This window comes from Aphelocoma coerulescens, chromosome 12, assembly GCF_041296385.1.
Source record: "Aphelocoma coerulescens isolate FSJ_1873_10779 chromosome 12, UR_Acoe_1.0, whole genome shotgun sequence".
Lineage (NCBI taxonomy): Eukaryota > Metazoa > Chordata > Aves > Passeriformes > Corvidae > Aphelocoma > Aphelocoma coerulescens.
The window spans coordinates 20,815,791-20,829,819 of record NC_091026.1 but is presented as its reverse complement, the minus strand read 5'-3'; the positions used below and the strand labels follow the sequence as shown (position 1 = coordinate 20,829,819).

The following is a 14,029-nucleotide window of genomic DNA, read 5'->3' as shown; positions in this document are numbered from 1 at the left end:
CGCAGAACCAGCACCTATTTTGAAGACCGGGTGATTTATTTTTTAACTCCTATTTCTTACATAACTCATTCTCAGAGTGTGTCTGCCCGCAGGCTCACAGGCATGGAAGAGAACAACACAAGACAAAGCAAAATCTCAAGTCAAGTCTTCTGCTACATCGTTTTTTTGCCATTATAGCTTTTATGAGCTCCTTACACTCCAGTTTCCTCCTGTCTTTAACCACATATGTGATCCATCTCAGACTCTCAGCCTGCTTTCCCTGAGCATTTATATCCCCACCAACACTTTCCCCCGTGACATTCCCAGACCTGCAGCAGAATTACAGAGATGTCCTGCCTTGCCAGAGCTGACGGAGCTGAGATCCCTCGGCTGCTGCACTTGCAGTGTTGTCACTGCCTGGGCCAAGCGGGTCAGTAACAGAGAGGAGATGACATTTCATGTCTTCAGTTCGGAGCCTGAGCTGCTTTGCAGAGAGAGGGGTAAGATTTAACCATTGCCTTGCTACTGTGATACAGCACCAATCTGCATGGACAGCCTGACCTGGCTGAGTGAGCGCTGCAGCTCCTGCCCACGGCACAGAAGCCACCCTGCCTGGCCCACGTGGTTCCCATCAGGGGTACGGGGGCTGTGCCCTTCTCTGATAAATCCACTTCCAGCAGCCAAACCCATGTGCTACCCCACAAGCCCCTGGTTCCATTCCGAGGCACTCCCCAAGTCCAGCTGCAGTCACAGCTTGTGCAGGACCTGCATGATTTCGGCCTGCTGCCTGCTCCACCATCCCTTGTGGAGGAGGGAAGAATTAGCATATGGTCATTCAGCGGGCCAGTGGTTTGAAAAATTCCCTTCCACTTGGCTGCAAGTTAATTCTGCAAGTTAAGATAATTAAAGGTGTTTGTGCCGGTCACGGCTGACACGAGCAGTGAAAGATTGCAGAGTGGAATGAGGGAACAAAATAAACAACATCCATTATTGCAGCACCCACCAGGGCTGCTGCCACGGTGGTCATGGAGGCAGAACCTGTCACGGGGAGGTGTTTTAGGAACCCACGGACAGAGTTACCTTTCAGTTCCTCACTGGGCCACAGTTTGGCTGATGGGGTAACAGGGGCAGAGCTCAGAAAAGCCCAGCCATGCCAGGGGCTGTGCTAACAGGCTGCAGAACCTTCTGGAAGGACTCTGCATTGAGCAGCATTAATGTTGGGAAATAATTCCCATAAATCCAGACACTGCATCCCTGTGAGTGGGACTGTCACCACGTGTCACCCAGTGACTGATGTGACACTTGCAGGGACAGGACCAGGGCAGCACAAGATGCAGAGTGTCCCTAACAGTGCCAAGAAAAGAAACTCCATCTACTTTGAACACATTCTGCTCCAAAGAAAAAACCCCAAACCCAGCAACAAACTCAAGAAAACAATGAACAGAAATCAATTTGAACATGTTATTTTAGAAAAATACCATCTGTTGGCAGAAGATTCCTGAGCAACAAACATTGCTGAAGAGGGGCTTGAATCCAATTCCAATTCGAGTATTTTATCAAAAAAAGGCAGGTACAGTCAGGTCTCATGCCAGCAGGTTAGAGAGTTAATTACTCTCTTCACCAGCTCACTATTCATAACATTTATTTCCAAATTCCCTAACAGAGATGTTTATGGCATGTAAATTGATTAGTCTGAGCCCAAACAGGAGGTGTTGAAGTGAGCAGGTTCTGCATAAATTGCACAGAGGATTACAGAGTTACTCAATGTACTTCTATTTGTGGGGGAAAAAAGAATTGCAGTGTGGAAGTGCCAGCCTCTCCGTGTCAGTGACCATGGTGTCCCTGTCCCTGCTGCTGTCCTGCCAGCAAAGGCTCCTCCTTCTCCAGGGCAGCACTGACCCCCAGTTTGCCCCACTCCCCAAACCCTGACCTACAGGGATGTTACTCATTTCAAGCAAGACTGTATTTCACACTCTGCTAAAATGCAGGCCTGACCTACTCAAGGAAACCAGCAGCTCCCAGCTCCTTGCCCAGGGAGCAGGGAATTATTAATGAGCCCACGCCACAGCCTCGGGGCCGTACAGCATGAGCCAGGCTTGAGAAGAGAAGCTGCAGCCATGAACAGCTGTGTTCATGGAACCATCCTGATGATTATCAATACCATTCATCTCCCAAGCACTTGTTTGGCAGGGCTGCAGTTTTGCTGGGGGACATCCATAAAAGGGAGGGATCGGCAGCAGCCCCAGCAGGGCGTGCGAGGGCTCCGTGGAAGCCTGTGTCAAACCCTGCTCTGCTCCACACCACTGAGCCACCTCCAGTCCCAGGGCACACCCAGAGAACAATGCAGATCTTCTTGTTTATCCCTACATGCAGCTCGTTTAGGCATCTTTAATATGTATTTGGTTCTGTTTGCAAACAAATTAATTAGAGGAATGGTTTTGTTTTATCTGGCACTCACAGTCGGCCCTGCTTGGTGCTTTGGAACTGAGGCACGTCTGGAGCACGAGCTGCCTGAAATCTCCGTGGTGTGATAAGAGACAGGACATGGTGTTTTCCATCCCCAGTCAGGGATACACCTTCTGCAGCCACGCTGAACATGTGCTGCAGGCCCCAGTGCCCAGTGGCACCATTATGAGCCAGAGCTCCACGCTGGAAGAGAGCGTCTGACACGGTGGAGACGCCGATGCAATTAAGACACAACATGAAGCACCCTATGCAGACACTAATGGCCTTATTACAGCATTAATTAGACAATCAGACTGAAAAACAACCCCACATCAGCTTGCTCCAGGAAGATCTCTCTCTCCAATGGCAAATCACCAGGTTTCATGGAAGCATCTCACTCCTCCAAGCTGAGGGTGAAGGAAGAGGGCGTCGTCCTGCCCATGGGGAGGCTGTGGAGGGATGGCCAAGGTGACCCCACACGGAACAGGGGCAGGATTCCTTCCCCAGGGAGAGCTTCCCTCTGGTGTCCAGCCAGCACCTCCAGCCCATCAGGCAGGATCCCAACACCCCACACCTCGCTGTCACTGGATGCCAGGGAGCAGCTCGTGTCCATAGGCAGCAGCCTGGACAGGTCTCTCCAACCTCAGCACAAGGCAAACACCTGGAAAAAGCAGGTTCAACAATTTCACAGGGATTGTTTTCTTTCCTTGTTGATTTTGACAGTTCTGGGATACTTGCACAGGGAATGGGATGGGAAAACATAATAAACCTGAGACCTGCTGAGTTAAGTGTACCTCGAGAAAGAGAAGCAATATCACCAAATTTCCCAGGAGAACCTGTGCTTCCTCTAGGAGCAATCCATTTCTTCCCCCTGCAGGGATATCAGTTCCTCCAGCAGAGATGTGTTCGTGATTGTGTCAGACACCTCAAAGCATGAGAAGCTGCATTTTTAGGAGCCAGCCACGTATGGGAGCTGCTCAGCCAGCTCCTTGCATTCCTACCACGCCTCTTATCCAGCAGCCCCAGAGGCTGCACAGGGCCTTACAAACAGCAAGGAGACATCCAGAGCTGGATCCATGGGAGATGGGGGCAGAGCAGGGCATGGAGGGGTTAATTCCTTGTCTAGGATCCAAAGAGAAGCACAAGGCATGGAGGCAGGACCTGTCTCCTGGCCACGCTGCCTTCAGCCATCCTCATGATTTCCTGCTTGAACCATGCTAGCCTTAGATATAAAGGAAAAACCCAACCAAACAACAAACTGAAATGACCCACTGGAAACACAAACCAACCCAAAACCAGCTGCTGCACAACACTCCTCCTCCTCCCCATGGCAGATTGGCTCCTTTTCACGGGCAGACTTCTGGCTTTTGAAACACATCAAAGCTAAAGCCAGCCCAAGCAGCTGTGGTAACGATGGAGCTGCCCTGCAGCACAGAGTGCACCCTCATCCAGCTCCAGTCCTGGGCCCAAAAGCAGCTGTTCCCTGTGGCCAGAGGATTTCTATCCTAATTGCATTAGGTGTATCTCTGCCTTTCAGCAGGCACTGGGATCACAGTGCTGCATTCCAACAGGGATGCAGCTGGCCAAGTTTCTGATCCTAAAATCCAGGGCAGAGCATTTCAAATGCAGGAGGATGTGGACTATAAATACTGCATCCCAAATCTGCGTGCTGGGGGCAAGGAGGGGCTGACAGAGCTTGGCAGAATCCTCACCAAGGAGAGGGGTGGGACTCGACCTTCCCTGGCCTCCTGTGAGAGATGGGTGAGCACCTCATCATCACACCCTCGCTGCAGGGAGAACGAAGCACTGCCATGCCTTTTCATGGAATACTGGCCAAGCCCTTTAAAATTAGACATCTGCTCATTTTATCCTTGCATAGACACCTGAAATGCAGCCAAAACTGTTACTAAACCATGCACTGGGTGCTGGGCAAAGCTGTGCTCGGCTGTTTGCTACCAAGCAGGCAAAAGAAAACAGGGCGATTGTACTGCCCTCACCTTAATAAATTGTTATGTCCCAAGTTTGCTGCAGTGAAAAGTCACTAAATATTTTCTTATCTGACCTGAGATACAGAAATGTCAGCACAGGTGAGTGAACAGCAGCGAGAGGAGCCTCCTCACACACGGATGTGCCGGGGAGCAGAGCCGGGCTCCCAGCAGTTCTGCCACCCCCACCCAGCAAAAGGGATGCCAGGGTGGGGAGAAGCCATCGGGACTGAGGAGAACAGACAGTTTAATTCATAAACCCAGTTTAATCAACCCAGGACAACAATAAGAAAACAAACAGAGCAGATTTGAAGAGTTGCAGGTAAGTTGTTAAAGCTCTCCTCAATCTGTCTACTCACACAAGCAAGAGAGAGAAAACTGCAGCAGAAGTTAATCTGCAATCTTATGTGAAAAACCTGGTTCAGCTATGCAGATTAATCCAGCCTGTGCCCACCATACTCCAAAAACTACCAGGAATGGGAAGATGACCATTGTAGAAGATACCCACAACAGACTGAACGGCGGCACCCTTGCTAGAGGAATAAAACACCAAAACATTCCTGTTCCTTTTTGAAATGAGGACGATGATAAAGAAAATATTTACTCACCTATGCTGTTCTCCTGCAGTTATTTCCCTCCTGCCTCTGGGATCCCTCTGGGATGTGGAGTGTCCTTACCTTTAAGGCCTGTGTGAACAGCTTTTCCCATTCCTAACCCAGGCAATGTAGACTCACAGAACTGACTGAGACTGCCCAGAGTGACAAAGCTCTTGGGAAACAAAGCCCCACTGCAGCAGCTGCCAAATTCAAATCAGCACTTGCACCAAACATCCTTTGCTTTCCCCTCTTGTGTTGTATTTAGAAATAAGAACTGGGGAAACATCCCCTGAAGAGTTACTGCCACAATAATTACTGAAGACAAAGTCGTATCCTCCGGTAGTTTTCCCTGGGATGTATTTAATAGTATTTATTTTGGGTATTTCCATGAATCCTTGACTTCTCTAAACCCCACAATTCTCTTTATTTTTGTAAGAAATAATACAATAATACAAAAGGGACTATCTTGTATACATTTGTGTGAGAAACTAGGACACTTGAGTGATTAGAAGGGAAGTTAGTGAGAGAATCTCAGCTACTGATATGACCCTGTGGCCATGAGGATACGAGGGTGAGGAAAGAGGTTTTTTTATGGAAACATTTAACACAACAACAGGAATACAAATCAAGCTCCAATAATTTTGCTTTAAATTTTAATGAATCAGTATGTGTAGTTTACATAAAGAAGGATTTGCTTAATAAAATATTAATATTTTTTGCTAAAAGAACTGTAAATTGCAAGTTAATATAGGTTTCCTTATATAGAACATCAAAAGTTGAAAAATCCTGAAAGAGCAAATCAAACACAGAAAATAAAAATGAGCCAAAATTCAAGGAGAGCAAAATATTGTTTGTGATCAGCCTCCAAGACTGGACCCTCAGTGACCCACATTATCTACTTGATTTAACAAAAACCATGAAAGCATTAAAAATAGAAAGTGTCCTGCCTTTGGTTCCACCCCAGGTGATGGTTGTGACCCCTGTGGGCAGCCCGTGGTTTGTGTCCCCAAAGGGCTGGGGGAGCTCAGATGTCCCCACAGGTCACGGGGCCATCCCCAAGTGCAGCGAGTGATGCCAGCTGCACAGAGAGCCCCGGGCTGGGAGCACACCCTGGGCCACCCCCTGGGCCACCCACAGTGTGTCCTGGCCACCTCTGGAGGGGTGTCAGGGCTGGGCCATGACACACAGCCTGTCCTCTCACGCTGCACCCTGCTTCCAAAGGAGATCTGGCAGCAGAGGCAGAGAAGGAGCCACAACACACCCAGAATCCCTGACGTTCCTGGGGTGGGAAAGCTGACTGAGAGAGGAAACCCTTCTTCTACAAATACCCATTTTCTTTCAGGAGTACCTTGATCTTCCTCAGGCTGTGTGGCTGAAGAGCCAAACCGAACTGAAATCACTGTCTTTGGGTGTTAATAACACTCTGCAGGGAGCCACCCTGAGGCAAAACTGGCACCACTTCTGCAGGAACTCGAGGCTGAAGCAAAGTGCCCAAAGCCAAGCAGAGATCCTCACCCAGTGAGGTCACAGACCAGGCTGGCACGGGTGAGGCTGGCACAGTCTCCAGCTTTCCCACCCACCAGTCCCGGGGTTTTTTTTTCTGGGAAACATCAAAGTGTATTTGCGCACCTGCTCCTACGTGCTTGTTTTCCTTTAGGCATCATCCCAGAAAGGCCACCTCATCCACACGGATTGAAAGTGCCACCAGGAAAGTGACTCACTCCAAAAACATTTCGTTTCAGCTTTCCAAAGACAAGAAAAACTGAAAAGCATCTGCAAATGAAAGCCCAGTGGTTTCAAACTACAACAGATCACAGCTTCATTTTCCAAGCTGGCAACTCGGGACTGCAGACACGCAGAAGTAATAAAATTTGCATTTCACCTCATGTCTCTGTTAGTCTGAGCAGCTTTGGTGCTCTGGGTACAGGGAGAAGGTTGCAGGACAGAGGAGAAGGAGATAATGTGCAAAAACCCCACTACGGAGCTGTGAGGAAATAGCAAAGATCCCTGCTAAGTTTTGAAGCACTGAGTGCCCATAGCCAACAAAAAGGAGCCAGGAAAGACTCACATTGAGCTGGAGGTCATCTGTCCACTGGCCCACGAGGCGGTACCCGGGCGTGCTGGTGTTGCTGCTGTGGTACTGGAAGATGTCGTAGCGTCCCGGCGCGTCCCCGTTCTTGTTGAACATCACTGGAGTGCCAGCACTGCCTGGGGGAAGGAAACAAGACAAAATCCAACCAACCAACACCAAACCTTTACCAAATCTCTTTTATTTGGTCATGGGTGAGAGCTTTCACACTGGGAGCACATTCCAGGCCAAGGCCATCCATCCCCCCAGCCATCCAAACCAGGCACTTCAGGACACTGCCCTCACCCGGCCCTCTCCACAGATCCATTATCTCTGCCTGACCCTACTGCCTGAAAATAAACGCAGCAATCCTAGACCAGCCTTACCTCACCCTGCTCCGCCCAACACGAGAAATATCAGAAGGCTTTTCTTCCTACCCTCCAGCCTCCCTCCCATCTCCTGTTCCTCAGGGAGTTCTCCAGTGGAAATCACTCCTGTGAATGGAGCCTCTAAATGCTGCTTTCCTCCCCCCTCCAGAAAATGTTCCATCTGCTTCTGAGAGATGCTGCTGTCAGAAGTCAGCCCGGGTCTAGTGAGTCTTGACTAGCATCCAGAAATAGCTTCCTCCTCCACAACATGTTCCATTCCTGTAATCGCTGGGGTGGGAAAGAACAGAGGCAGCTTTGGGAAGAGCATTCCTTGTGTCCTCCTTATCTGGGCTCTGTGGCACTGCCACTGGATTGCCTCTATTTACCCTGTACTGAAGTGACAAACATGGGGCAGTGCAGGGCCAGAGAACCCCCGACCCTTCCTGGAGCTGCCCTGACACAGAGCCCCAGCCTCAGGTGAGCTCCCAGCAGGACATCTGCATTTTAAATACCACAGCACTGCATGGGAACCTTCCCGAGAGGAGAATTCAAAGTGGTGCCTCATTTCCTCAGAGCTCCAAGAGCAACCTTCCAGGGTGACATTTATTTCCAGACATATTAAAATAGGTTTCGGTAGGGTAGAGTAATATTGTGTCAAGATTGAAGATTATGACAATCCTCCAGCATATCTATATTCAAAGCTTCCTCCTCCTGCGTAACTTTTTTTCCCTAAAGCAATGAAAAATCTCTCCTGTTGTAGCACTGAACTTTAAGATTATCGTTTTCTTCATGATTCCCATTCTTCATTGAATTCCAGGGAGTGAAAAAAAGATTTGAAGGAGTGAATTAGCATAGTCTCCACTCTAGCCCTGGTAAATTGTTTCCTGTCTCTCCTACAATCCTCTGAGATCAGATACAAATTCAGTTCAAAGGCTGGTACAGAAAATCTGCCACTGAAATCTCTCCTTGCTGGTTCCTTGTGAGCGCCAGGCAGATATTTAATTGTCATTACAGATTCATGGAGCCAGAATACATTTGAGTGGGAACACTCAGAGTGAATCAGAAGCAATGGCTGTAATTCCTCGGCTCCTCGGGAAAGGCAGCACAAGTGCTAAATGGGATTTGGGTAATTATGACTTTTAGGGCTGCTTAGGGTGAGTTAAGCTCGGGTTTGTCAGAGCTGACAAGAAAGGGACACCTGAAATGGCAGGAGCTCCAGTGAGGCTCCCAAAATTCAACAGACACATCTGAGGATTGCCCACGTCACAACACCGCTCCAGAACACAGAGGGAGGTCCAGGTCTGCTCGTCAGGAGGCAGATGGAGGATGGACACCACTGGTACAGCCACCCCAAAGTCAGTGCTGGGACAAACCCTGGGGGATACAGCCAAGAACACACCTACAGCCACCGTCATGGGAACAGCACCCCAAATCCCCCAGCAAAGCCATTTAAAGCGACAAAGGATCCCTTGGATCCAGCAGGGCTGCACAGCACCGTGGGATGGGTCACTGCACAGGCCCCAAAGGCACATCCCTGGGACCTCCCACACGGGTCTGGACAAGGGGTGGGCAGGAGCAAACACTGTTTCCAGGCCCATCACTGTTTCTGTGCTAAAATGACACAGACAGGCTGGGAGAAGCCCGTGCTCCATCGGGAGGACGAGCAGCTGTGGAAATGGGAAGCACTGCTAACCTCGGGGCAGGGGTCAGGCACACGTGTCCCCTCTCCTGACTTTGAAGTGGCAGTAATTGGGCTCCAGCCAAGGCTCTGCTCAGCAGGGGCAGGCCCTCCTTAACCTCTGCGTGGGCCAGGTGAGGCTCTGGAGCCCTTTCTGTGCCACCTGTCTGCAGGGTCTGTCAGTCCTGGTTTACATCACTGCAGCATTCCAGCCCCAGCTCCGGCTCCTTTGATAAAATAATGGAATTAATAAAAAGTGATGTATGAAAACCTTATCACAGAGAGGAAACAGGGGTTTCAAAAATAACCCTTGATCTTCCAATCATTAAAACATGTCATTATTTCACTGGGTTTTGATCATTTAGGATTTATTTTCTTTCTATTACAATTTAGATTTTGCTGAGCCCAGTACGCAGTTCAGAACCTGTGTCAGTCTCCAGGCTGCAGCTTCTTGCTCATGCAGAGCCGTGACAATTTAATTCAGTTCCCAACAAAGGAGCTGCCTTCTCCCCACACAGACACAGGGCACTTGACACCTGCAGGAAACCCTCAAACCCAGACACAATCTGACTGAATTTGTAGGATCTCGATCTCTTAATCACTAAAAGATGAGAAATGAATTATTAAGAGGAGGACAGGAGTTACACAGGTGTCACCAGCCAAGGTGTTTGTGACTCAGGGCACGTTCATGGCAGTTTGAGCACCCAAGGGGCTCCTGTGAACAGCATCTTCAGCTTTTCACTGGCAAAAATACAATTGCACTTCAAAACTTTCAGAATCTCACTGCGTGAGCACTCGAGGTTTAAAGTTTTCCATATTTTGGGCCTTTTGTTCTCCGGGCAACAACGATCACAAAATGCACACTGAGCTCCTCGCTCAGATCCAGCCTCTCTTCATCACAGCCCTGGCTGCATCGATGGCAGCACCTCTGCGAGGAGGACACGGCCCCAAAGCAGGGCCAGCAGGAGGATCCCAGGGGCTGAGGAGAGCTGCCCCACACTGAGAGGATGCCAGGCTCTGGGGCTCAGGACACTCGAGAACAGGAGGAGAGCAGGCGGCGCTTCTCCTCCCACACAGAGCTGGACAAAGCTCCCCCTGCTCTGCCCTCGGAAGCCAGGACAAGCCCCTGGAACACCAGGGAACAGGGATCTACACACAGACCGAACTGCCTTCCCAAGCCCCAGCTTCGTGATGGGCGGGCAGTAGGGGACGGGGGGGTCAGTAGGGGATGGGGGGGTCAGTAGGGGATGGGGGGGTCAGTTGGTGACTGCGGGGGACAGTAGGTGACTGAGGGGGGTCAGTAGGTGATGAGGGGGGGACAGTAGGGGATGGGAGGTCAGTAGGTGACTGAGGGGGACAGTAGGTAATGGGGGGGTCAGTAGGTGACTGAGGGGGGTGTCAGTAGGCGACTGGGGGGGGTGTCAGTAGGCGACTCGGGGGGGTCAGTAGGCGACTCGGGGGGGTGTCAGTAGGTGACGGGGGGGACAGTAGGTGACGGGGGGGACAGTAGGTGACGGGGGGGTGTCAGTAGGCGACTGAGGGGGGTGTCAGTAGGCGACTGAGGGGGGTGTCAGTAGGTGATGGGGGGGGTCAGCAGGTGACTGAGGGGGGGTCAGCAGGTGACTGAGGGGGGGTCAGCAGGTGACTGAGGGGTCTCTGTCTCACCGTTGAAGTTGACGCTGCGGATGTACTTGAGCAGCCGCTTGCCCCCCGCGTGCTCCATCTCGGGGCACAGCCCGGCGCTGTCGGCGCACAGGTCGCGGTTCATGTGGTGCAGGGCGTGGGCCATGGCGTACACGGCGTCGATCACAAACTGCACCTTCCCCTCCTGCTCGTAGTGCGAGTCCTTCCCGATGCGCTCCTGCCCTGCAGGGCACACAGGGACAGTCAGGGGCGGGGGGACAGCGCTCTCCTGGCACCAAACACCGGCGGATCCTCTCCGAGCACGCTGACAAAACTGCGCCGGTAATCAGTACCATAAAACATTCTGAGCTGGAACGTTATTAATTAAAACACAACCAAACCTCTGTCGCTGCTACCAGAATCAGACACTTCTTGCAAGTTTCTCTCCATAATCCAGAGAAACAAATCCTGCCCTGATCACCGACGTGAATCCTGAACCCACAGGGACCACCTTAGAGAGACAACTCCAGCCTCCGAACTCCCAAAGCTCAGCTTTGAAGCAGGAAAGCATTTAAAGTAAGGCACAGCTGGTATTTAAAGCCTGGTGTTTTGTACTGCTGCAAATCCCAGGATCTAACTGAAAGTCAAAGCTAGATCAAGGGAAGAAAGAGTCACTTCAGAGATGCCACCAAAGGGGCACTCCAGAGAACTGAGGAACTCGCTGGCAATTAACGGCACCTCAGGAAGCTCCTGCCACTGTCACCCCTGCTCCCCAGCCTGCAGAGCCTCAAATGTCCTGCAGAATGCCCCCAATGCAGATCTCTAATTATCCACACTTCCCTTCTTCTTTGGTTCCCCCTGTGTTCACCAAATGCAGCACTGATGCCTGATCTGCTCAACCCAGCTGAGAGCTGCAGAGGGACTTCTCACAGGGGCCTGGGATGACAGGACAAGGGGGAATGGCTGTAAACTGACAGGATAAATTGGATATCTGGAAGAAATTGTTCCCTGGGAGGGTGGGCAGGCCCTGGCACAGGGTGCCCAGAGCAGCTGTGGCTGCCCCTGGATCCCTGGCAGTGCCCAAGGCCAGGCTGGACATTGGGGCTTGGAGCAGCCTGGGACAGTGGGAGGTGTCCCTGCCATGGCAGGGGTGGCACTGGATGGGCTTTTAGATCCCTCCCAACCCATTCCATGATTCCATGATGGTTGAGACACCCTCTACCAAAACCCCTCAGTTTTAAATCTCAGCTCCTCTGGAAGCACTGAAATCCTGCAATCAGCTGAGCAGAAAAAGTGAGTTTCCAGCTGGTGAAGTTCCAGGCAGGATCCTTTTCATTATTTCACTCCCTCTCATTGATTACAGAACTTATCAGGATTTCAAGCCCTGACAAGGAAAATGCTTTTAAGTGGTTTCAGCTCAGCTCTGTAACCAAATGAGCAATGCAGCAGGAATGGGTGCCAAGGGAGGGGATCTGGGATTGAAATGCTGCACACAAACAACACTGATAAGCCACAGCAAGTTCCAGAAGCATGGCTGGGCACACGCACAGCAGAACAAAAACCTTCAGCAGTGAAGAGATCTGTGAGAGGAACCCAAGTAAAACCCACCTGAAAAAACCCAAGAGCAAAGTCAGAATGTCCGAAGATGAAAATAATAAATGTTGTAAAACCTTAATAGAATTTCCAAGAACAGGGATGATTCCCTGAGCTGAAACAGCCACTTGGTTGGGTATTAAATATCAAGAACTGTGCACAATAAATCCAGATGTGGAGACAAATGTAACTGCTCACCCAAAATGTGTGAATTTATACAGTTGGGAGTGTGCTGTCCTTCACCACAACACAGGCTGAGTTACCTTCTAATGAGATTCTATTGCAATTAGAAGTTTAATCCAAATCTGAAGCAGCAGAGAACCTGCAAAGCAAATGTTATGATTTACATGGGTCAAATTTCTTCAGACTTCAAAAAAAAGCAAATATCCAAATTAATAGGCCTGGCTGAACAGTGCTCCCTCCAATGTGTGTCATCCTCCTCCTGCTGGAGTAACCAGTGAGCAGCAAATCAGGCCCAAAGTCCATTCTCAGGCAGGAATAAAACAAAAGTGATGGGCACAATTTTAATTCCAACTTCAGCATTATCGTGGGAAATATTTCCCCCTCTGAGGCTAGGCTGAAGAAGTCAGGCAGAACGTTCTACTACAGGCTTCAGGAATAGCTCCTGTATAATGGGAGTATAGAAATTCAATTATTAATTACTCTGGAAGAGAAGGAAGCTCCCAAAAGGCATTAAGTTCCTGCAGATGAAAGCAGCAGGAGCAGCACTGTGGGTGCCTCTGGCCAAGGGGCAGGAGAGAACCCCAGCACAGAGCTGTCAGGACATCCTGGGCGTGCCACAGAGGGAAGCTTGGAGAGCCAACCTAAAATTCACGTTGGGCACAGCGAGAAACCACGAACCCCCCTGTGCTGTCAGACTGAAACCAGGGAAAGGAGGAACAAACCCCATCTGCACCATTTCTGCTCGTCTTTGAGAAGAAGTTGCTTTTTTGTTGGCTTTTTTTAAACTTGGAGATCTGCAGGAGCCACACAACAACATTATCTGCTTCAGCACTGAAGCAGCTGACACCTGGGACACTCGAACACAACGTGATTTCAGGAGAACACACTTCTGTCCCATGGGTTTGAGATGAGTACCTTGGGATGTCAGGAGAAGGATGAAACACAAAAGCAATGTATTGACATGAGCATTTTTTGCTTCCAAAGGATCTATTTGAAGGTGATGACAAACAATTTAAACCCCCCTTCCTTCTCGAGCCTCAAGTGCTCATCATCCTGATTCCTGAGAGACGGAGCAGCCAGGGCCTGCTTCAGGCACATCCTCACAGGAGAAAAACGCTGCAACAAAGACAGGAAAAAGAGCTCCAAACCCAGAGTGGTGAGAACACAGAGAAAGAATCCCACTTGTTCCATCTCCTTCAGATGACAGAAGTGAAATGCAGGTTTGAGAACTCCTGGTCACACTTCTTCATCTCCACAGAGGCGGCGTTAACGCGTCCCTGCACAGAGAGGAGCAGACGGCGCAACTCCGCACGTCCTGTGTTCTCAGTGCCTCTCCTTCAGCTGATTCCTCTGCACTCATTGTTATCATCACACAACAGAGGGGATGTGTTAGGATGAATAAATAGTATCTCTAGGACAATTTTTATGGCATATAATTCACACAGACAGACGTCAAAATCCCACTCCATCGGTGCTCGCACGAGATGAATTCAGACTCTGCTTCAGTTCCT

At 50.1% G+C, this 14,029-nt stretch overlaps 1 protein-coding gene across 7 annotated transcripts in view; it reads right to left on the bottom strand.

Moving 5' to 3' along the window:
* The window catches only part of GRM7 (glutamate metabotropic receptor 7), a 209,114-nt gene that overhangs the window by 55,115 nt on the left and 139,970 nt on the right, over window positions 1-14,029 (bottom strand). For 2 of the 7 annotated variants that reach the window (XM_069027635.1, XM_069027636.1), the window contains exons 6-7: window positions 10,785-10,985; window positions 7,074-7,213 (exon numbers count right to left, since the gene is read on the bottom strand). In XM_069027635.1, coding sequence (XP_068883736.1) covers window positions 7,074-7,213; window positions 10,785-10,985 — 341 coding nt within the window. The other 5 variants (XM_069027637.1, XM_069027642.1, XM_069027640.1 and 2 more) reach the window with 5 other exon arrangements.